General features: G+C 31.2%; 2 protein-coding genes across 2 annotated transcripts in view; both read left to right on the forward strand.

The window, feature by feature from the left end:
- LOC143200036 (G-protein coupled receptor dmsr-1-like) overlaps positions 1–26,749 on the forward strand; it is a 123,279-nt gene that overhangs the window by 34,639 nt on the left and 61,891 nt on the right. The gene's annotated exons all lie outside the window — the stretch shown is intronic.
- LOC143200035 (uncharacterized) lies at positions 17,959–21,421 on the forward strand. Its single transcript, XM_076410265.1, has 2 exons — positions 17,959–18,448; positions 18,551–21,421. Exons 1-2 carry the CDS (start codon positions 18,034–18,036, stop codon positions 20,491–20,493), a joined length of 2,358 nt encoding a protein of 785 aa, XP_076266380.1. The 5' UTR covers positions 17,959–18,033; the 3' UTR covers positions 20,494–21,421.

The raw sequence follows: 26,749 nt of genomic DNA on the forward strand, positions 1-26,749 counted from the left end.
TGTGAGAATTTTTTTTCAGCGCCTTGCGAATATTTGGATTTATATCGAGTGCTGAGTGAAGTTTATGGCAACAATAGCTCATCGATTTCAACATGCGAATATAGGCTTTGAAGCTTAAAAACTGGTGGTTTTGATACAGAAGACAAAGAGCGCTCTAGACTGTGCAAAAGGCGACGACGAGGATTTGAAGGTACTATTCGTTGACGATCCGTAGAAAACGCTAGAAGAATATGCAGAATTGTTGACAGTAATACAGTAAACCATTTCCAATCACTTGTAGACATTAGAAATGATCCAAAAGCTTGGATACGTTGAACTGTATGTTTTGAAGCCAAGAAACATTGAAAAGGGTTTGCATTCAATTGTTGCTGGAGATAAAATACAGAGATATTACGAATATCCAGAGCGAAAAAAACCACTAGTCATACACCTACATCAACAGTAAAGTCGAATATCCGTGGTTCCAAGTTAATGTTCTGCATTTGGCGGAATTAGCTTTGTTATACTATGAGCTGCTAGAGCCTAATGAAACCATTAATGGTGTCGTTATCGACAATCGTTGATGCGTTTGAGCCAAGCACTGCGCGAAAACAATGCTCGACCACTTGTTACTAATTACTAGCCATGTTACTAATCTGGCGAAAGCATACTTGTAAACATTGAAGTCGTTAGTCCTTCCAATTACTACTTGTTCCGAATTGTTCCGTTCATCCGTGAAATCTGATAAACATAGTCGCCATAAGCTTCATACTGCATTGGATGACCATCAGTCGCCTTTTTGTTCAAATTAAATAATATATTAAATAAAATTATTTAATGAAAAAAATATTAATAAAAATTAGAATAATTAAATTAAAGTAAGGTAAAAATTAAAGTTATAGACAGTTAATGATATTATTGACATGAAGGCCTCAACATGTGAGGCCTCAAAATGAGGTACCCAATGTCCCATTGCAAATTAATACACAGTACTACCACCTGTTGTAAATCCTTTAAAATTAATTTATAGGTCTGATAACTTAATAGTAAATTATATAAAGATTTTTGTAGATTTTTTGATCAATAAATAACTTCTATATGAAAACTAAATTCAAATATCAATTCAAACTCAATGCAAGTAACCTTTTCGATAATAGAGTAAAAAGCAAATATGACGAAAAAATAGAATATAATAAATTGATCAAACAATTATAATAAATTAATCAAATATAATAAGTTAAACAAAATTTACATTTCTAAAACTGGAATATATCGGTACGTTTTTTTGGTGATTTTTGACAAAGGAGAACATATGGGAATAGATCACTTTTCAGTCAAAAATATTTTCATTGTTGGACAGCATAACAAAAAGAGCAATATTTATCTGCTTTCTATTTGCATCCAAAATTCTGAAATAATAAAAGGGCTGAAGAGTCCCGGGCTTAACACATATATGGCGCTTGTTTTATGCCATACACCGCTTGGTCAATTAGTACTAACCTTCAAAAGAAAGCTGTTAAATTTTCATGATATTCGAACAAATCAATTAAAACGTCCCTGGCCTGACACATAGATGGCGCTACTAGAATTATATTGATATGTTTAGTTAGCCCTACCACTCAAAATATGCGTGTATAAAGTTGATAGTGGATCATTAGTGAATTATAGCATTATGAGTGAAGCAATTTTTGTTATTGTGAAATAATTGATTAAAAGGAATTTCGCGTGTTGATAAAATATTGCTTTTTGAAGGGAAAAATACAGTTGAAGCAAAAACTTGGCTTGGTGCCGAGTTTCCGGACACTGCCCCACGATGATCAACCATCAAGTATTGGTATGCTAAGTTTAGACGTGGTGAAATGAGCGTCGAAGACGGTGAACGCAGTGGACGCCCAAAAAAGTTTGTTATCGACGAAAACATTAAATAAAAATGATTTTGAATTACCGTCAATTGAAATTGAATAAAATATCAGACACTCTGGAGACATCAAATGAACGTGCACATCATATCATTCACGAAAACTTGGGTATGAGAAAACTTTGTGCAAAGTGGGTACCGCGTGAGCACACTTTTGACCAAAAACAACGACGAGTTGATGATTCGAAGCAGTGTTTGAAGATGATCAACCGTAATAAACCCGTTTTTGCGTCGATATGTGACAACGGATGAAACATGGCTCCACCATTTCAGTCCGGAGACATATTACATAGCGTTATTGGGCCGTTTGAAGGACGAAATCGAAGAAATCGGTCGCTTTTGAAGAAAAAGAAAGTGCACCAAGACAATGCACAGTGTCATAAGTCAGTGAAAACGATGGCAAAAATCCGTGAATTGGGCTTCCAATTGCTTCCTCATCCATCGTATTCTCCAAATCTGGCTCCCAGCAACTATTTCCGAAACGTTAATTCGCATTCTGCAAAGAGTACATCCATTAAGTTTCAACTATTCCTTTTGATTAACTTTTTCAATTTTCTCATTTGGAGTATCGATAAGAATAAAATCTCGTTTGAAATAAACAAACCCTTTAGAAACTTCTTTCATTGTAGTTTCAGTGAATAATAATTTTAAAATATTCCTGACTGACGATAAAAATATTTTTTTATTTAAAAAGGGTGCTTTAGATTGATTAATACGATACAAATATTTGGGTTCATTATTCTATTCCTTTTTTAAATCAAATGAAAGCAATACAATATTAAAATAATTTTAGCTCATCCAAATTAATACTAATCTTTAATTATATCATTCTTTAGACTGTAATATAATCCAACAATTATCTCTTTCCCTTTCTTTCCCTATAATTATTACGAGAAGGGATACGTACATCTCCGTCTCACCTATGGCACGACTTTTTCCGTCGCATACAAAAAGACATTCATAAGTAGACATTCGAACGAAACAGAAATAAACCTATTATATTATGTCATAGTTAATTTTCTAATAATTTTCAACTAAAATTCGTAAAAAATGAACTGATTTCTACAGCATACTTCTATTCTATATCAGGATTAATACGGCAAGGAGTTGAATTATCTCCGTGTCATTATCAAGAATAGAAAATACAGTCGATATTTGACCCTAATAATAATTCCTATGTTCAGTTGGCCACTTTTTCGACTATCCACTAGTTCGACTCTTTTTGGACTATCGACTGTTTTCTGTCGATAGTTCTCATCTCTAGTTATATACATTTTCTTTTTTTCTATTTCCAAACAGAGCTTAGTTCAAAATTGGATTAACATTTGCTTATCTATATGAAAACGGCTTATGATGGCGTAATTGAATCTCGACGAAGCTTGGGTGCAGCGACGAATATCTTACCCTCCAGCTACAGTTTCTAAATTAAATGAAGCTTTCTTCAGAAATTGCATGTTGTAGTGGATATTTACAAGGTTTTGTATCATGCGTCTTATTTACTTTTCTTGTTTTAGAAAGAATATTTCACGTTAAATGCAACAATCACGTTCTAAGATACAATTGAACAATTTTATTTATTTATGAAATTGTTTATGTTATTATTCATCAAAATTGTATGCATATCTACTGCTAATAGAACTATTTCTGTCTATATTGGAGGACTTCTTCGATAACTCCAGCAATAAACTGCCGTTGGAGCCCTTTTATTTGTTTATAATTGTTAGCACGAGCGTTTCACAGACTGACGCCTGACGCTAACTTCAATTTACCTTGATTGCTCGTAGTTGAAAATTTCAGCTAGAATTAGATATAAATAATGACGCACTCACTGTTATCACTACTAGTTTATTTACATTAATATTTTACATGAATTCACGTGAATCAAGGCGATGGTTTTTCTAATGATGGTTCATCATAATGTGGCAAATATAACTTCACCTTGAGAAAATATTATAATTTCCAAATACCCTACGCCGTCAACGGATTTACAAATGCTCTAGAAGAACCTACCTGGACTGTAAATAAAATTATAATAAGCAATGCCTGGGGATCACAGTAGATTTGGTTATCTTATAGTAATCTTAGATAGTCTTTCAAAGATTTAGCCAACACTAGCGTAAGCACTTTATAACTTACGCTCTGAAAAATTATATTCGAGAAATCAGTTTGGTTATAGTTTGCTCTGTTATTTCAACAAATGCATACAAGGGAAAAGTTTGTTGTGGTTATAGAGATAAAATATTAATTGAACAGTGGCTTTCACACTTTCGTGAGAACAATTTAATTTGATTTTGCAAATTTTGATTTTAGAGATGAACTTCATTGAAAATCGATGCAATTTACGTATTCATAGCAATATTAGCTAATAGTGGGGTCGTGCATATAGTCAAATAAATTAGGGAGATAATGGAAAAAACCTAAAATAGTTTGGGAAATGCCAGAAAGGCGATCTAGAGATAATTACAGTAGATTAGAAGAAAATCAGGAAAGATCGCGATCAATTATGAGGGGGTATGTTTATAATATTGTATTTTTGTTCAATAAGTTATGTATTTGATGAGAAGTTGTGACAAAATACGATTTTAAAACCGGATGTCTTTTAGAATATTATGAAATGAGGACTTTAATTTAAACTTTTGTTGAAGCTTTTATTATTTTACAAGCTTTTTAAAATCACTTTTAAACTCAGCGAGATTCTATCCTAGTACGTTACTGTCAACGAGCTATATACTTAGCTCACACGGCTACACGCTAAGTTTGTTTATATGATTTGTGTCGCCGATCTGACGGCTATTCCTGGTTACTTGATTAAGGCGTTTTCTACTTTATTGGGAATACACTTATTTTTAACGCATATTAAACAAAAATATTAGGCCTAAATATTCTTCCTCCGTATAACCCTTAACTGTGCCAAATTTCAAGCCTTCCGTTTTCCTCAAAAACGGAGGCAATATTTGCACTAAGCCGACTAATATATAGATAAACAAATAGAGCAATAGCTAATTTTATGATATTACTAAAGCATGGATTGAAAGGCTTAGTATTTAGTTTTTTATACAATTTATAATAAATAATATTCTAATAGGAAAAAGGCAACAATTTAAAAAGCATTACAAAACATGTATTAATAAAGTATTGAAAATGGAAATATTTACGAAGTATTTCAAGATGATATAGAAGTTGGAGAGATTGGGATTTTAACCATACTGAAAAACTGAAATAAAGACATAGACAGCGTGAAAGAAAACAAAAACAAAGGAAAATCTAAAAAGAAGATATAACTGAAAAAGAATAAACATGTTGTCATTAATAGATTAATAAAAAAAACACTAAATAACTTGAAATTTTTACATATCTGCGTTTTATGAGGTGGACGAATGAGTGTAAATACTTGTAAGGTATAAGTATACTTGAGTGTAAGTACTTGTATGGATTTTTATCGTAGAGGGCATTTTAACCCCTACAAATTTGAATATAAATAGACCGTTTCATTTCCTAAGAACTTCTCCTCCCATCACATGAAGCTGAGCCAACAAACCCTTACTGGATTAATTCTTCTCCATTTAAAATAACTTGCAGGCGATTAAATTTCCTAACAATTTATACTTTAATAAAAATAATGTCTACATAAAATATCTAAAAAGCCAATAAATTCCAATAAAGTGAATTCATAGATTCCTAAAGTTTTCATCAAATATTTAGCAAATTCGATCTAAATATTGAATCGTAAATCCTAAAACCGAAAAGGGCAAACCGTATATTTTAATAAAAATGATGTATAGGATCAAAAGCAGCAGTTAACTGCTGGTTAGGTTAAAATGAAATTTTATCTAAAGATTTTTAAAACATTTATTTCAGAAAAAAGTATGAAAATTTATAAGGAGAGATATTTAAGAAGTATGGTATGTTCATAGCATCTCTCCAAATTTTTCAAATATAGTATATATACATAAGGATATTGTATATAGACTAGTGATCGCCCCGTGTTCGATATTCGACCGCAATTTATTAACTTAAAAGAAAATATAATTGCAAAAGAATGGCCATGTTGTCATTAATGAATTAATATATAATACAGTAAATGACTGGAAAGTGCTACATATCAGCATTTTATGAGGTGGAAGAATGAATGTAAATATAGTTTATATTATGAAGTGCCTAGTGTCCAAAATAGATTCGAGATTTGTATGGTTTTTTACCGTAGAGGGCATTTTAACCCTTACAAATGAAAGTATAAATAGACCCTTTCATTTGCCAAAAAAAAATTCTCCTTCAACTACATGAAGCTAAGAGCCAACAAACACTTACTGGAGTAATTATTCACCATTTAAAATAAGTTGCAGACGATTTTGCCTAATAACTTATACTTTAATAATAAGGACATGAAATATGTAAGAAACTGATAAATTCCAATAAAATGAATCCATAGTTTCTTGAAGTTTTCATCTAAGGTTTAGCAAATTCGATCTAAATACTAAATCGTAAATCCTAAAACCGAAAAGGACAAACCGCATATTTTATTAAAGAATGATGTATAGGGTCAAAGGCAGTAGTTAAGTGCTGGTTAGGTCAAAATAAAATTTTACTTAACGATTTTTTAAAACATTTATTTCAGAAAAAAGTATGAGAATTTATAAGAAGAAATATTTAAGAAGTATCGGAAGGCTTTTCGTTTATAGTATCTCTCCAAATTTTTCAAATATGCTATATATTATTTAAGGATAATGTATATAGACTGGTAATCGCCCTGTGCTCGAAGTTCGACCAGAATTTATTAAGGTAATTATGCTTCTTTCATAACAGAGAATGAATAGAAAACGAATGAGACAGGGAATAATTTAAAAATGATATGTTACTAAAAACTTGTTTCCACAGTATTGTCAATATAAGATCAGAAATGTATCTGATATATAACATTAACTTAAATAATAAATATCTGTTTGTTATAACATGTTTTATATATTTATATAGTTTATAAAACCTTTTTTAGTTGGCATTTAACTAAATTCAATTTCCATTAAGTTAGTTTCCATAGATTCGAGATTTGTATGGTTTTTTAACATAGAGGGCATTTTAACCCTTACAAAATATAAATAGACCCTTTCATTTTCTAAAAATTTCTCCGTCAACTTCAGGAAGCTAAGAGCCAACAAACCCTTACTGGAGTAATTATTCTCCATTTAAAATAAGTTGCAGAGGGTTTTGCATAACAACTTATACTTTAATAATAAGGACGTCTACACGAAATATGTAAAAAACTAATAAATTCCAATAAAATGAATCCATAGTTTCTTAAAGTTTTCATCTAAGGTTTAGCAAATTCGATCTAAATACTAAATCGTAAATCCTAAAACCGAAAAGGGCAAACCGCATATTTTTTAAAGAATGATATATAGGGTCAAAGGCAGTAGTTAAGTGCTGGTTAGGTCAAAATAAAATTTTACTTAACGATTTTTTAAAACATTTATTTCAGAAAAAATTATGAAAATTTATAAGAAGAAATATTTAAGAAGTATCGGAAGGCTTTTCCTTTAGAATATCTCTCCAAATTTTTCAAATATGCTATATATTTTTTAAGGATATTGTATATAGACTGGTAATCGCCCTGTGCTCGAAGTTCGACCATAATTTATTAAGGTAATTATGCTTCTTTCATAACAGAGAATGAATAGAAAACGAATGAGACAGGGAATAATTTAAAAATGATATGTTACTAAAAACTTGTTTCCACAGCATTGTCAATATAAGATCAGAAATGTATCTGATATATAACATTAACTTAAATAATAAATATCTGTTTGTTATAACATGTTTTATATATTTATATAGTTTATAAAACCTTTTTTAGTTGGCATTTAACTAAATTCAATTTCCATTAAGTTAGTTTCCATAGATTCGAGATTTGTATGGTTTTTTTAACATAGAGGGCATTTTAACCCTTACAAAATATAAATAGACCCTTTCATTTTCTAAAAATTTCTCCGTCAACTTCAGGAAGCTAAGAGCCAACAAACCCTTACTGGAGTAATTATTCTCCATTTAAAATAAGTTGCAGAGGGTTTTGCATAACAACTTATACTTTAATAATAAGGATGTCTACACGAAATATGTAAAAAACTAATAAATTCCAATAAAATGAATCCATAGTTTCTTAAAGTTTTCATTTAAGGTTTAGCAAATTCGATCTAAATACTAAATCGTAAATCCTAAAACCGAAAAGGACAAACCTCATATTTTATTAAAGAATGATGTATAGGGTCAAAGGCAGTAGTTAAGTGCTGGTTAGTTCAAAATAAAATTTTACTTAACGATTTTTTAAAACATTTGTTTCAGAAAAAAGTATGAAAATTTATAAGAAGAAATATTTAGGAAGTATCACAAGGCTTTTCGTTTACAATATCTCTCCAAATTTTTCAAATATACTATATATTTTTTTAAGGATATTGTATATAGACTGGTGATCGCCCTGTGCTCGAAATTCGACCAGAAATTATTAAGGTAATTATGCTTCTTTCATAACAGAGAATGAACAGAAAACGAATCAGACAGGGAATAATTTGAAAATGATATGTTACTAAAAACTTGTTTCCACAGTATTATCAATATAAGATCAGAAATGTATCTGATATATAATATTAACTTAAATAATAAATGTCTGTTTTATATACTTATATAGTTTTTAAAACCTTTTTTAGTAGGCATTTAACTAATTCCAATTTCCATTAAGATAGTTTCCATAGATTCGAGATTTGTATGGTTTTTGTACCGTAGAGGGCATTTTAACCCTTACAAATGAAAATATAAATAGACCTTTTCATTTCCCAAAACTTCTCCTTCAACTACATGAAGCTAAGAGCCAACAAACCCTTACTGGATTAATTCTTCGCCATTTAAAATAAGTTGCAGACGATTTTGCCTAATAACTTATACTTTAATAATAAGGACACGAAATATGCAAAAAACTAATAAATTCAAATAAAATGAATCCATAGTTTCTTGAAGTTTTCATCTAAGGTTTAGCAAATTCGATCTAAATACTAAATCGTAAATCCTAAAACCGAAAAGGGCAAACCGCATATTTTTTAAAGAATGATATATAGGGTCAAAGGCAGTAGTTAAGTGCTGGTTAGGTCAAAATAAAATTTTACTTAACGATTTTTTAAAACATTTATTTCAGAAAAAAGTATGAAAATTTATAAGAAGAAATATTTAAGAAGTATCGGAAGGCTTTTCCTTTAGAATATCTCTCCAAATTTTTCAAATATGCTATATATTTTTTAAGGATATTGTATATAGACTGGTGATCGCCCTGTGCTCGAAGTTCGACCAGAATTTATTAAGGTAATTATGCTTCTTTCATAACAGATAATGAATAGAAAACGAATGAGACAGGGAATAATTTAAAAATGATATGTTAATAAAAACTTGTTTCCACAGTATTGTCAATATAAGATCAGAAATGTATCTGATATATAACATTAACTTAAATAATAAATGTCTGTTTTTTATAACATGTTTTATATATTTATATAGTTTATAAAACCTTTCTTAGTTGGTATTTAACTAAATCCAATTGCCATTAAGTTAGTTTCCATAGATTCGAGATTTGTATGGTTTTTTTACCGTAGAGGACATTATAACCCTTACAAATGAAAGTATAAATAGACCCTTTCATTTCCCAAAAACTTCTCCGTCAAATAAATGAAGCTAAGAGCCAACAAACCCTTACTAGATTAATTTTTCTCCATTCAAAATCAGTTGCAGACGATTTAGCATAACAACTTATACTTGAATAATAAGGACGTCTACACGAAATATATAAAAAACTAATAAATTCCAATAAAATCAATCCATAGTTTCTTAAAGTTTTCATCTAAGGTTTAGCAAATTCGATCTAAATACTAAATCGTAAATCCTAAAACCGAAAAGGGCAAACCGCATATTTTATTAAAGAATGATGTATAGGGTCAAAGGCAGTAGTTAAGTGCTGGTTAGGTCAAAATAAAATTTTACTTAACGATTTTTTAAAACATTTATTTCAGAAAAAAGTATGAGAATTTATAAGAAGTAATATTTAAGAAGTATCGGAAAGCTTTTCGTTTATAATATCTCTCCAAATTTTTCAAATATGCTATATATTATTTAAGGATATTGTATATAGACTGGTGATCGCCCTGTGCTCGAAATTCGACCAGAATTTATTAAGGTAATTATGCTTCTTTCATAACAGAGAATGAACAGAAAACGAATGAGACAGGGAATAATTTAAAAATGATATGTTAATAAAAACTTGTTTCCACAGTATTGTCAATATAAGATCAGAAATGTATCTGATATATAACATTAACTTAAATAATAAATGTCTGTTTATTATAACATGTTTTATATATTTATATAGTTTATAAAACCTTTTTTAGTTGGTATTTAACTAAATCCAATTGCCATTAAGTTAGTTTCCATAGATTCGAGATTTGTATGGTTTTTTTTACCGTAGAGGACATTTTAACCCTTACAAATGAAAGTATAAATAGATCCTTTCATTTCCCAAAAACTTCTCCGTCAACTAAATGAAGCTAAGAGCCAACAAACCCTTACTGGATTAATTTTTCTCCATTTAAAATCAGTTGCAGACGATTTAGCCTAACAACTTATACTTGAATAATAAGGACGTCTACACGAAATATATAAAAAACTAATAAATTCCAATAAAATCAATCCATAGTTTCTTAAAGTTTTCATCTAAGGTTTAGCAAATTCGATCTAAATACTAAATCGTAAATCCTAAAATCGAAAAGGGCAAACCGCATATTTTATTAAAGAATGATGTATAGGGTCAAAGGCAGTAGTTAAGTGCTGGTAGGTTAAAATAAAATTTTACTTAACGATTTTTTAAAACATTTATTTCAGAAAAAAGTATGAAAATTTATAAGAAGTAATATTTAAGAAGTATCGGAAAGCTTTTCGTTTATAATATCTCTCCAAATTTTTCAAATATGCTATGTATTTTTTTAAGAGTATTGTATATAGACTGGTGATAGCCCTGTGCTCGAAATTCGACCAGAATTTATTAATGTAATTATGTAATATGTAATCATTGAACAGAGAATGAACAGAAAACGAATGAGATAGGGAATAAATAATTTAAAAATTATATGTTACTAAAAACTTGTTTCCACAGTATTGTCAATATAAGATCAGAAATGTATCTGATATATAACATTAAATCAAATAATAAATGTCTGTTTATTATAACATATTTTATATATTTATATAGTTTATAAAACCTTTTTTAGTTGGCATTTAACTAAATCCAATTTCCATTAAGTTGCAATAATCAACATAATATTTAAGATATTTATAATAATAATTTTATAATATTTATAATAATTTTAAACTACTACACCACTGAATATTATAACAAAGTATCATAAATAGGATTATTCTCAAAACAGTAACAATTACAGAACACAAATATGGAATAATAAAGAAATTAAAAACAATTTTGAAATGGATATTTGACTTTAGCATATATACTAATACAATAACGAACACAGTTAAGTAATTTAGTTTTACAATTTAGAAATTTATATTAAAGGGATGTATATATACATTAATTAAATTAACTACTCATTTTCCAAAACTTAGGTCTATAAAGTAAATTCAAAATAATTGATATAAAGTTGAAACAATAAAATGTCATAGAGTTACATATCTTATAATATTAATCATTAAACGTAACGACTATTGTCTTTAAGATGTTGAATCGTTTGATGCTTATTCACATAAACTTCAACAATTGAATTGTTGTACGAGCTAAATGTCTGTGACACCATCTTGCTGAAACCACATGTCGTCTAGTCCTTACTATTCCATTTCAGGCACCAAAAAATTTGGAATCATGGCTTGGTACCGTTCAGCAGTAACAGTAACTTCAACACATTTGTAATTTTCATAAAATATGGACCAATGATGTTTCCAACATGAATACCACACCATACAGTTGCTTCTGGTGGATGCAATGATGTTTCATGAATTAATCGAGGATCCTGTATTCCTTAAAACTGACAGTTCTCTTTATTGGCGTGGCCACTGAGAAGAAAATGGGCTTCATCGCTTATTATCAATTTAGACGAAAAATATTCAATATCAATCAAATTCTTCAATGAATTCTTTCAATCTCTCGATAGCAATTTTTGGACTAATTGAATTTTGTATGGGAACATTTTCTAATCAGTTTTCAAAATTCGCCTGAAACTGCGTGTAGAAATGTGTAACTGGGAACCACGTCTCCGAATTGATATTTATGGAGACTCTTCAACACTATCGCGCACCAGAGCCACATATTCAGCGTTGCGAGACGTCAGTTGTCTTTCAGAGCGAGTCCTGTCTGCTGTCGTACCCTACTGTCGAAAATTCGCATTTAAACGATAAACTGTGGCTTTGTAAGGCACTGTAAGATTAGTTTTTTTAAACATAAATATTGTCACTATATCTGCTCGTATTTATGGCATATATTTATCCATAATAAAATTTGGATGTCTACAAAATCTAATGGTTAAAGCAAAACTAAGCTAGACGACAAATAGTCAAGATGGCGCGCAATCAAAATAGTAGCGGGAATTTTGCCCCACCTCTTACTATGTCTCCAGCACAATATCAATTACCATCAGTACTTATTCAAGAACAATTTTTCTAAGCTCTTCTCTGTTCACCGAACATCAAATTAAATCAAACGGTAATTTCAAAATCCTAAATATTTTGTTAACAAAGTGGATACACACGATTCTTGTTAATCTCGCATTTTGTTACTGTATGTTGGGATGCAATTTTCGTATATATCGTGTTTTTCTTTCATAAATGTATATCCTTCAAGATTCTTCTGATCAAGTGGACATACTGGTCTGCTCTGGGCAAAAATTGTAAAATATAATTCTGCGTGATCATACTATCCTTCGCGTTGCTTTTCCAAACTTTAATCACTCGCTCATCTTATTTTTTAATACCTAGTTCTTTTTTATAATGCGAAATGTAGGAATTTGTGTTCCGATTCAAAATTGCCGGCCGACATCTTGCGGTATAACCTTGCCAGATTTCGATTTTAAAAATTATGTGTCCGTAGTTGATTTACGTTCAATAGAATCAACGAATAATCTATCGAATAAGAGTTGGAGTTGGCAGCGCTTCGACTATGGCCTAAAATATTTGTGTATATATTTTGTGTTACCGATATAACCTCTATTCCTAGAATTTATTTATTTATAGCACATATTTCGAAAAATTCTAGGCTGAAAAATCCTACCACGTTATAAGCTTTAACCGTGCCAAATTTCATGCCTCCAGGTGCTCCATTCCCGTTGTTAGAGGCTCTATTCAAATAAATTGGCAAAAAGTATTCCGTATTTAGAAAATGATCCTAAATGAACTAAGTGCCGCTTTACCAGACCATGACTAATCAGCTGGAAATAGTGGTAATTAGATGTTTAATGAACATGATAGATGAGATTAAGCCTTTTTATCCAGATTTGCACATATTTTAAGATTTGGTTGAGCCTTTTCATCTTATCACGCTAAATTACTTGATTGCATTTATATATTTATAAGAACATTTTGTATTTACACAATCAAATGCTTTACATGCTTCCGACAATCCAATCAACCAAGTTCAACAGTAATTGAATAAGAAACATTAATTTTCATCGCTAAATTGCTAATTCCTCTTGGGCATTTCCGAGACATGTATTCAATTCTGATCTATCATTCAGTGTGAATTGAAATATGACCTTATTTACGGTCAAAGTTAAATTGATATATTTAAATTAATTATATGTTTATAGTATTCTTCAATTATTTTATTAAAATAATATAATTAGTTCTTATTTACTCGAAACTTACTTACTAACTAATCATTTGATATATTTAATGCCAAAGGCCATGTTAAATGTTAATCCAGATAAATCCTATTTAATAAAGCTAAAAAATATTAGCTTCAGATTTTACTTTCAAAGCCGAGTCATAAATGAATAATTAATAAAACCGCTTAATCTAGAAAAAATATCTAGAATTTCAGGTTTTATGTACATTTCGCGTGTCTAATATACTTAGAAGTTGAATAGTAATATAACGAATTAATCAGCGCTCAAATTTCAGTGCAAAATCTATTTCAAATCGTTACTAAATCATTTCAACTTGTTAAATTTAAGCCAGACGGAGGAGCGTTTATGCAGAGTAAAAACGGATTACATCCGAAATTGCGAAAGGAAATTAGAACGGCAGAGCAATCAGAAATCAGCAAAATGCAATTTATATGATTTTAAATTTCAGGCGAATCTAATCAATATGCCATGTGCAATAGATATACGTAGAATAGATATCTTGAGAATTCGAATACTAGGTCATACATGAGGAAATATAATCAATAATAAGTCAATTGAAAAGTTCTCGGCCTAACACATAGATGGTACTATTAGAATTAAATCCATGTGTTTTTTAGTTAGCCCCAACCCTCAAAAGATGCGTGTATAAATTTGACAGCCGCCGGATCATTTGTTTGTGAATTATAGCATTTCGAGTGAAGCAACTTTTGTTATTGTGAAAAAAATGGATAAACAGGAATTTCGCGTGTTGATAAAATATTGCTTTTTGAAGTGAAAAAATACAGTTGTAGCAAAAACTTGACTTGATGGCGAGTTACCGGACACTGCCCCAGGAAAATTAACCATCAAGGATTGGTATGCTAAGTTTAGACGTGGTGAAATGAGCAATGAAGACGGTGAACGCAGTGGACGCCCAAAAGAGGTTTTTACAAACGAAAACATATAAAAAATCCACAAAATGGTTCTGAATGGCCGTAAATTGAAATTGAGTGAAATAGCAGACACTCCAAAGATATCAACTGAAGGTGTACATCATATCATTCACGAATATTTGGGTATGAGAAAGCTCTGTGCAAAGTGGGTGTCGTGCGAGCTTATTTTTGGCCAAAACTAACGACGAGTTTTAGATTCCGAGCAGTGTTTGAAGATGTTCAAACGTAATAAACCCGAGTACTTGTATCGATATGTGACAATGGATAAAACATGGCTCCATCATTTCACTCCGAAGGCCAATCGGCAGTCATCCGATTGGACTGCACACGATGAACCCGCTCTAAAGCGTGAGAAGAGGCAACAGTCGGCTGGCAAGGTTATGGCGTTACATATCGTTATTGGACTGTTTGATGGACGAAATTGCTGAAAACGGCCGCACTTTGCTTCTCACCTTTCTCATTCTTTCACCGCATTCTCAAGATCTCGCCCCAGCGACTCTTTTCTGTTCTCAGATCTCAAAAGTATGCTTACTGGGAAGAAATTTTCGTCCAATGAATCACATCGGTACTTTTATGGAAATTACTACCTTCACAATTACTCCTTATACAGTTGTATATTGGGCTTCTTTACTTCTTGTTCCCTAAACAATTCTTTGAGCAATATTTTTTTCTTTATCGTCCTGTGCCTTCCAACTTTCAAAGTCTTACAAATTCTTAAAATAAATATTAGATTGTTTAATATCTGCATTATGGATCCGACAAAGATGCTGCCGAAATTCGGTATGTATGGATACTAAAATCATTAAGTTGAGGACACACAGAAGGCAGACGATCCTGTTTGTCATCAGCTTTAGTTGTGCAACAAGCTGGTGAAATGCATATGTCTGTTTCTTTATTTTGCTACGAAGTTTGTCTTAATACAAACTAGACATATTAATTTACTTATACTACAAAATTTAAGTCTTTTAATTAATTTATCCTATTTGTAACAACTGAAGCTAAACTTAAAAATGCTAAAATGTTAAAGTAAAAGTAAATTATTTTTAAGTAAAAAGGAAGGTCAAAATGAAATGAACTATATGAAAAGCCATATTAAACGCTTTAATAGTTAAACAAATAAGTTGCAAAACGTTTAATCTGAGCAATACGGTACGTCTCGATTTATGGAATGTTTGGCTTGCAATACCATGCAGTATTGCTAAATCTAAAGTCAAGAACTATATATTGTACTAAATACTAAAAAAAACGTATCTACTCTATTATTATATTTTTGTTTCAAAACAAATTATTAAAGTTAGTGTCAGAAAGTCTTGTTAAAAATATAATTTTTCCAAAATAAAATACATCCATAAAGCAAATAGCCTAGCTGTAAATTTCACAACTTCGACTTTTGGCGTTTCGTCTTGCGGCGAGTAGATTATGCCGACGAATATACGAATAGTTCCGAAAGTAGCCGAATGTCTGAACCACGATGATTTTTATTGTATACTCGCTTAGATGGTTACAGTGGAGAAGAAACCTGAGAATTTTTCATGAACTTGAGAGGGTGAAGAAATTAACACTGTGGATTGGAATTCCTCAGATTTGAGATTTGATAGAGAAATCGATCCTTTGAGTGTAAAACATAAAACTCAATCCCAACAATATATGCGTTAAATTTATGAAGAGCGATAGATTCTAACAGTTTCGCGTAATTTTCATGACTTTTCAGCCTTTCCTCATTAATTGGCCATTTATAATATATTCTTTTTCAATATACATAAACAAAAAAATTCAGTATAAAACTGGAAAAAAACCTGAACACCTAAAATATTATATATTTCTGTTATATATTCTATGTATATCTATTATATATTTTCTTTTTCTATTATATATTATATATTACAAATATATATTAATATATCTATTTCTTTCAATTTTCATGGCTACTTTTCACTATCAACATTGGTATCAACATATATATATATATATATATATATATATATATATATATATATATATATATATATATATATATATATATATATATATCTTATATATAAAAATGAATCGCAAAATATGTTCCTAAGCGCATAACTCAACAACGCCTGGACCAATTTGGCCAAATCTTTTTTTAAAATGTTCGTTGAAGTTCAGGGATGGTTTTTACGGCGAGAAAAATTAGAATTATTGCTGGAAAAACCCTAAAAATAGCCCTTTTTGTTTGAATTTGTTTCGTGTATCAGTTGACAATTCATCTGTCATCTGTCAAAAGTCATCTGTAACAGACAACTTTTTTTTTTTTAATTTGATATGACTTGAACTCAAATCCTTTTAATCCGTACGAATTGTTTTATTTATTTAAAATTTTTTATTTGTTTAAAATTTAATTCAAATTTTAAATAAATAAAACAATTTGTACGGCTTAAAAGGATTTGAGTTCAAGTCATATCAAATTTAAAAAAAAAAGTTGTCTGTTACAGATGACTTTTGACAGATGACAGATGAATTGTCAAGTGATACACGAAACAAATTCGTATATCGTGTTTTGTGCAGAGTGTTTAGTTAGTTAGTGTTTGTTTAGTTCGTGATTAGTGAAAAAATAATTTATATTTGATTCGCGTGAAGCGCGAGCGCGACATTCAACTAATAATCGCGCAAGTTTGAATCCAGCTGCTTTCAGTTACGATGTGTCAATTGACTACAGTAACTACCAATGTGTTGTTATTGGTTCTATGAACTTGGTTTGCTCACACTGTAAGGCATTAAAATACAAAAACGAAGCCAATGGATTGTGTTGCGCAAATGGTAAAGTGAAATTGATACAATTGGATCCACCACCAGAACCATTGTACTCATTGGTTTCAGGAATAGGAACAGATTCTATACACTTTTTGACACATATTCAACAATATAACAATTGCTTTCAAATGACTTCATTTGGGGCAACAAATGCAGTTCGGGAAAATTTTATGCCAACTTTCAAGGTATGTATTATAGCAGTTACTCATAATTATTTTAGCGAACAAAATTTTCTGTCACCAAAGTTAAGATGTGTTACTAATCTTCAATTTCTTAATCATTACGAAATATATCACTTAGTCATCATATTATATGGTGATTCAGTTTCAGTGACACTTTTATTATATTTTATATTTGATAGATATTAGTTAAAACTAAATATATACTTTTTAAGATCAAATATTATTTAAGTTTGATCATTGACAATCCATTAATTTATACCACACCATAATATTTTTTTTATTTACAGATACAAGGGCAAATATATCACAGAGCAGGTTCACTGTTACCAGTGTCAGATAGCGACAACAAATTCCTGCAAATTTATTTTATGGGCAATTCACCACAAGAAATTGATCTGCGTTGTGCACATAACAATTTAGTAAAAAGGTCTATTGTAGAACAATTACAAACTTTATTTCATCAACACAATCAATTGATTATATTGTTTAAAACTGCCCTGGATCTGATGCCATCCGATAATCACAAAATTGTAATCAGAGCTGATAAAACACCTGCAGGTCAACATACAAGACGTTTTAATGCAGCAACTATTGATGAAGTTGCTATCGTTGTAGTTGGAGAAAACTTGGAATCCCGTGATATTGTTTTACATCGTCGGAATTTTCAATTACAACCTATAAAGGAAACACACCGCTCATATGATGCACTGCAATATCCCATTATATTTTGGCAAGGTGAAGATGGCTACGATTTATCAATAAAAATGATAAATCCCATTACAGGTAACTAAAATATTAGTTTAGCTATGGCGATAATATCTCAGTCACTATATTATGTATTTTAATTTTATATTTGAATGTTATTAAAACAAAATCTGTTTACAGGTTCTGAAACCAACAAAAAAGTCAGTTCAATGAACTATTATTCATACCGCCTAATGATTCGGGAAAATGCAGATAATCGCATATTGAAATGTCGGCGATTATATCACAAATATGTTGATGACATGTATGTTAAAATTGAAACGGAGAGATTAACATTCATCAGGTTGAATCAAACCAAACTCCGATCTGAAGAGTATATTCACCTTCGAGATGCGATTAATACTGATGGAAATGCACAGAATGTCGGTCGGATGACTATTCTTCCAGCAACATACATCGGAAGCCCTCGGCATATGCACGAATATGCTCAAGATGCCATGTCGTATGTTCGTCATTATGGTACAGCAGATTTGTTCATCACATTTACATGCAATCCGCAATGGATAGAAATTAAGCAGGAGTTATTACCTGGGAAATCATCCATTGATCGTCATGATATTACAGCCAGAGTCTTTAGACAAAAGTTGAAATCTTTAATGAATTTCATCGTAAAACATAATGTGTTTGGTGAGACACGCTGCTGGATGTATTCTGTGGAGTGGCAGAAACGAGGATTGCCACATGCACACATTTTGATTTGGTTGGTTGAAAAGATAAGGCCAAATGAAGTTGATGCAGTGATATCAGCTGAAATCCCTAATGTACAAGTAGATCCTGGATTGCATGAGGTAGTTATCAAAAACATGATACATGGTCCCTGTGGAACTCTTAATCAAAATTCACCGTGTATGATGGATGGTAAATGTTCAAAACGATATCCACGGACATTAATATCGGAAACAATTACTGGTAATGACGGTTATCCATTGTATCGTCGCAGATCGACAGCAGACAATGGAAAATCAACAATTGTCAAATTAAATCAACAAGATATTGAAATAGATAATCGTTGGATTGTTCCATATTCACCCATTTTATCAAAGACATTCAAAGCACACATCAACGTTGAAACTTGCCATTCAGTGAAATCGATTAAATACATTTGCAAATATGTAAGCAAAGGGAGTGATATGGCTGTGATTGAAATTGGTGCAGAGAATTATAATGATGAAGTTACCCAATACCAAATGGGCCGCTATGTCAGTAGTAATGAAGCAGTTTGGCGAATATTTTCTTTTCCTATTCATGAGAGACACCCTTCTGTTGTTCACTTAGCTGTGCATTTAGAAAATGGACAAAGAGTGTATTTTACAGCACAGAACGCAGTACAAAGAGCTGCTCAGCCACCATCTACTACATTAACCAGTTTTTTTGAGACATGCCAAAACGATGATTTCGCACAAACATTGCTATATTCTGAAATGCCAAAATATTATACCTGGAATCAATCCTCAAGGAGATTTATACGACGGAAACAAGGAAAACCAGTTCCAGGATATACAGATGTATATTCCACCGATGCGATTGGCCGGATTTATTCAGTACATCCAAGCAATGATGAATGTTTTTATTTACGACTGCTATTAGTCAATGTACGTGGCCCAACATCATTCCAACAGTTACGAACTGTTGATGGTGAATTGTGTGGATCCTACAGAGAAGCCTGTCAACGTTTGCAATTGCTTGAAAATGACGCTCATTGGGATCAAACTCTCAATGATGCTGTAATATCATCACACACTCATCAAATACGAACATTGTTTTCTATAATCATATCTACATGCTTCCCATCAAACCCAATTGATTTGTGGATGAAGTACAAAGATTATATGTGTGATGATATTTTGTATCAAATACGGAATAGAATGGGAAATCCAAATATACAAATCAGTGAAGAAATTTACAATGAAGCATTGATTTCAATTGAGGACATGTGCTTGATAATGTCAAACAAACTATTAATTCAATTAGGCCTGACCGCGCCCAATCGTCCAATGCATGACGCTTTTAACCAAGAGTTGCATCGAGAAAGACTGTATGATCTCAACGCTTTGAAAGAATAAATTCAAACAAATCTTCCACTGTTAAATGAACAACAGAAGTATGTATTTGAAACTCTTATGAAAGTAACAAATGATGAAACTGGAGGGATTTATTTCTTAGATGCACCTGGTGGTACAGGAAAAACTTTTTTTATTTCATTAATATTAGCAACAATTCGCTCACAAAATAAAATTGCACTTGCACTCGCTTCGTCGGGAATCGCAGCAACTTTGCTTGAAGGTGGTCGAACAGCCCATTCAGCACTAAAATTGCCATTAAATATGCAAAGCAATGAAACTCCAACCAGCAACGTTTCGAAGAACTCTGCAATGGCAAATGTTTTGCAGCAATGTAAATTGATTGTTTGGGATGAATGCACGATGGCACATAAAAAATCTTTGGAGGCTTTAGACAGAACCTTAAAAGATCTACGTAGCAATAATAACCGATTTGGTGGTGCAATGATTTTATTAGCAGGAGATTTTCGTCAAACATTGCCAGTGATTCCACGATCAACGCCAGCTGATGAACTCAATGCATGTCTAAAGTCCTCCAATTTGTGGAAACATGTTAAAGTACTTCATTTAAGCAAGAATATGCGTGTCGAGTTGCAAAATGACCAATCTGGAAACATATTCTCTAAACAACTCATTGACATTGGTAATGGCAAATTTCCTATAGACATGTTGACGGCTTGCTTTTGCTATGACTATAAACAAGTCCCAGGGGCAATCATTAAGTGTTTGTGGTATTAATCTAGAAAACCCATGTTTCTCACATGGTCAATTGTATGTTGCCTGTTCCCGTGTTGGAAAACCATCAGATTTGTTTATCTATGCGCCAGGTAATCAAACAAAAAACATCGTATACCACAAAGCAATATAATGATAATAATAATAATAATTATGATTCACATGATTAACAATAAAGCGATTACTTACTTTTCAATCCTTATATATGTTTTATTTAATTATTTTTTATTCACAACGCCCTATCACCAGGGTGATGGTTCTGTTCAGGAGAATTTTTTAAAATACGTAGGCACAAAAACTGCCACATTACAAATCTTTTTGACAGGACGAAGTCTGTCGGGTCAGCTAGTATATATATATATATATATATATATATATATATATATATATATATATATATATATAATAGTATGTTACTGAATAGATTTTTCTCTGTAATATACAAAAGCAGAGGATCAGCAGTAATAAGTTGCATAATAAATAAACAACTGCAAAAAGAATTAAAACAATTATTCAGGAAAAGTAATAACAATAAATTATAAATAAAGATATTAACAGTTATATTTTCATGATCTAATGTGCTGTATATAAGAAAATGTTGATCGATTTGTCCGACACAGGGAGACATTCAATTATATCATCATCGGAACGATGTAATTTTGTCTTAAAATATTTCATGAGAATAAATAAATTTTTAAAATAATAATACAAAAAAGTTATAGAGTAAGATAAACGTTTTATTTCTATTCAGGGCACAAACGATTGCTAATAAGCGAAACAAAATGCGAAAGATATAACCACAGCTGGAAAATTATACAGAAATATTATTATTTTATCCAACAAAAGAGGAACCAACTAAAACTGACAGATATATCCGCTGTTTTAATCCGGTATACCATCATACTTTAATGAAAACTGTCAACGCGGTTAAGGAAGAGTAACTTTCATTCTATTATACTGTAAATCCTGCTTAGCGTTTTGTCGTATTATAAGCTACTCCTTATAAACCCCAGTAAGAAAGAATAATATATCTCTGCCAAAGATTATATTTAATGTTAAATCACATTAATAACAAAGAGGTCGATTACTTGGATTGCTGGTTGCCAGAATAACATCAAACTAACTCGCACAGCTGCTTTAAATATTGCTGCCAATTTAAGAATTTTGCTCAAAGTCATGACCCGTGAAAACGTAAACAACCGCTATTTTTAAAGAAATACAAAAAGCCAGGGTACGAGCTGCAACATATGTGCGACAAATTTAGATGTAAATATTTTTTGTGAACACGAGATATGCAATTTTATTCGCTATATTATAATGAGCTACTAATTCTAGTTTTCTAAAATTAATGATTTTGAGAATGTTTTAGTCCTCTATGCATTTAAAATTACTAATATAGGAACAGAGTATGTTAGGAGTCAAACCAAGGGAGATATGTTTTTCATGTTTAAGGTACTATTATGACTAAATTAAGTACATTTAAGCAATAGTGTTAAGGGACCATAAAGAAGATGGGGAATGTTGAGAGATTATTTCGAAAAAATTTAAGGTTTTTATCCCGGATATTGAAAAGTAACTCTTTACTTAGAATGATACCTATGTTTAATAGGTATTTTATTAATTTTATTAATATAATAATTTAACAGAAAAATTATTAAATTAATTATTATAACATATGTATTTATTACAATATATTACACTTATATTTATTTACTCGAAAAATATATATTTGATTCAATATAACCCAATAACAAATTTAATATATATAATCCTACACTCAGGGTTTTTTGTGATTAGATTTTTTTTGGAACTTAGTCAAACATGAGCGAACTTATCCCTAAGTTTATTTTTAACAGGAAAATTTCTACCCGCCTACTGTAATTGTGTATATATAGTTATAGTTCTTTTGGGCGTTGTAAGAAAAAAGGGCCGCAAACAAACCTTAAAGAACCTATGTGTATATACAGCCTCTATATCAGATTTTTTTATTAGTTTAACAAGAAACAATCTCGAGGACTTTACTAACTATGATATAGTTGGTATCTGAAGGCTCATTGTAAGAACTAAGATTGTAATAATTATTCCTATGTTCTGCTGGATACTCACTGGAACAATTATCATATTATACCAATTATTTTTCAATAAATATGAATATGCTGAAAAACGGGCCTCTATTATTTTCTATCGCATATATTTTATACACAAAGCAAGCATTTGGAGTTATCACTAACCATATCCTGTATGTATTTTTAGACTTGTCAGAGTTACAATCGCCTGTAGAGTTCAATAACGTTCTACGTTTTAACTCCCAATTTGTGCGCAAAATTAAATTTGCATTTTCAAGTGATACTCTTGAAAACGAAACGCCATGGAAATCGTTTTAAAATGTAAAATTATGATAATTTTTACGGGTCATGTAAAATATACAAAAGAAGCGTTACGCTCTGTAAATTATGTTTAGGCTTTTCGGTGCTGGAGTAGAAAATAAAAACTATATATTAGATTTAACGAACATAAGAGCAAAATAGAGTAAATAAATTTCATCAAAAGAATATTAGTTAGAATATTAGTTTCGTTCTCATTCTTGTTCTATAAAAAATTAATTTTGTTCGTGTGTTATTTCCAACCAGCCAGCAGTAACGTTCAGTTATTATTGTAACCTTTTAGATCAATCGGGTACACAAATTTGGGGAAAATATATAAGACACCTGTTCATACAAATCAAAAAAACTTCGTCTTCGAGAAATAAAGAACCAATTGTTTCACTCTTCAGGTGATTCGCCTGGTATACTGGTTTTGTAAATAGAAATCATAAATTACTTTTTATTTTTTTCAAATTAAGGGACCTGGACAGTACACCGTCAGAACAGCTGATTTATTCGATGAAAAAACTAGAGTAAATATTATATAACCGCAATATTCTTATGCCTGAAAAGCCCGTGTAACTATAACAATGATTTAAGCTATCCGAGGCCACTAAATATGTATTCAATAAAAAAATTGCACCGCAAAGGTAAACAAAAAACTGTATGTTGAGTAATGTATTGTAGCCTTGATTAACCACATTCTCTTACACTTCTGGCATGTGATTAATATCATCGCAGCGGGCGTTAAAAGCGAATGTGAATTTCCTCTTTGGAAGATTGCACATGATTTGAATTTACGTGCCGTTGCTGCAGCTGCAAAATCGAGCGTGACTCTTCGAAAGACTATTTTCTTTAAAAAAATCTAAACGTCCTAGTTAAATTGTTTGGTTCTATCCACAATGAAAAAATAAATTTACTTTAATTTTTTTTGGAACTAAAGTAAAATGTTCTTGGTTAGTAAACTAAACTTTGCAATTGCTCTTGTTCACCTTGCCGGTAGAGTATAATTAAGAACTAGACTACTGTTAGTAAGAATTAGTATTTATTTGGTTTTTATTTCAATATTTGCTAATTTCATATTGTGTGTGTCGTTGCATCAGGATGCATCAGTATTCCTCAGCATTGGATAAGGGGACCTTGGCATGTCGATATAATTTCCTTTTTGTGTACAGATAGGCTAGAGTCTAGAACGGCTAGATAAAGAGGGTGATGGGTCTCTATCACTGAAAGTCAGCAATGTTGTTGGGTTGAGTCGCTGGCACTAGTGTTGTGTGTTAGGGAAGATTCTCATCAGCCCGTAGCAAATTAAATTGTCTGACAGCAATATCGATATTGTTTATTTCTTAAGGAGCTTCTTCTATATCTGGTCTTTCACTAAATATGTCTAAAGCGTTATGGGAACATATGTGACGCGTTGGCCATATGGAAAGGATCATATATTAGAACCAATTTACGTAAAACTAAAAAATATTTATCAATATCAGTGGAAAAAATTTATTTTTTATAGGGCAGATCCCCCTACCATTTATTAAATTAGCGCTGAAGAGCATTTATAAACATTTTATCATGTAAATGGTACAACAGGTGAAGGTTCAATCAACTTATTACTCAAAACATTAACAAACAACTATTTGAACATTAAGGATAAATATCAGTAATGACTGGCGAATAAACTGACCAGTCGCTCATTAACATGTACATCATTTATTCGTCTTGCGTTCGAATATGCATCAGATATTAATTATTCTGCGCATTCAAAAATTGTTATCGGCGGTAACGGTGCGATATCGGCATAACACCCGGTATGTGCTGCGCATCAGTGAATGTTGTGCTGTCACCTCTACCACTTGCAATTGCACTAGCTAGAGACCGGGTAAGCAGAAATATTGAGCACCAATTACTGCTGAATTAAATTAAAATTGAAAATATTTATAATTCAAAATAATAAATATTATTGATAAAAATAAAGCATTATCTACCCTACCTATCCCATGTATAAAATTAAATATTACATGTTATCAACTAACAGCTTTATAATTTATTCATTCCTTACAAACTCGAATATAAGGTTAATAAAATACAAAATCCATCATTGTATGTGGATTTGTGCTTAATATCGTCACTACGGGAATTTTTATCAATCGTTTTCCAAATATTGACCTCAAGTTCAAATATCAATCCCCTGAATTTTAATACCGACTATAACGTTTTCGTCTTAATTCACAAATAATAATTTCACTGTATTAAATAATTTACTATAATATAAGTTAACGTATGCCTTAGCTACAGCAAGAAGTGTCCGGGTCTGCTAGTATCCAATATGAACAGTATACACATTTTCTCACTTGTTCAAGAGTTGTATAATTTTTCACTGGCTCAAACAATCGGTGGTCTATTTTGAAAAGTAACGCTTTAAATTTAACGTTAAAACATCCCGGATACCAATATAATTGATCCTATAACTACTTATAGGTTCCAGTTGGGCGAAATGTACGATGTTTCTTACTATATTTTTCGATAACAGTACAAAATAGTTGACTATTCCTCTAGTTAAAATAATTTAGAGTGTAACAGATCAATGGGAAAGTCCCCGGCCAATCATAGCAAAACAATTTTTTTTGGCAAAATTAGTTTTTTTTTATTTAACATAATTTGCTTCAAGGGTCATACCCTTCAAGGATGATACACCGATTATAGCGACCCTTCAACTTTTCTATACCATTTTTATAGAACGAATTGTCCTTTACTTCAAAACTGGCCTCACTTTCGGCGATTACCTCTTCATTCGACGAAAATGTCTTACCAGCGATCATATGCTAAAAATATTTTGTGATCTGAGAATATAAAATAGTCGCTGGGGACCAGATCTGGAGATGTAGCTTTCCAGCCGACGGTTGCGTTTTCCAACGCTCTGGAGCAGTGTTATCGTGTTCAGTCCACTGGTATGACTGTTGATTGGACTTCGGAGTGAAATGAAGGAGCCATGTTCCATATATTGTCACATATCGATGCAAAAACTCGGGTTTATTACGCTTGTTCATCTTCAAACAATGCTCCGAATCATCAACTCGTCGGTGTTTTTGAACAAAGGTGAGCTCGCCCACTTTAAACAGAGCTTTCTCATACCCAAATATTCGTGAATGATATGAGTGTCTAGA

Source organism: Rhynchophorus ferrugineus, unplaced genomic scaffold (genome assembly GCF_030347505.1).
Source record: "Rhynchophorus ferrugineus isolate W39M unplaced genomic scaffold, kcgeb_rfMv2 rfM7, whole genome shotgun sequence".
NCBI classification, from domain to species: Eukaryota; Metazoa; Arthropoda; class Insecta; order Coleoptera; family Curculionidae; genus Rhynchophorus; species Rhynchophorus ferrugineus.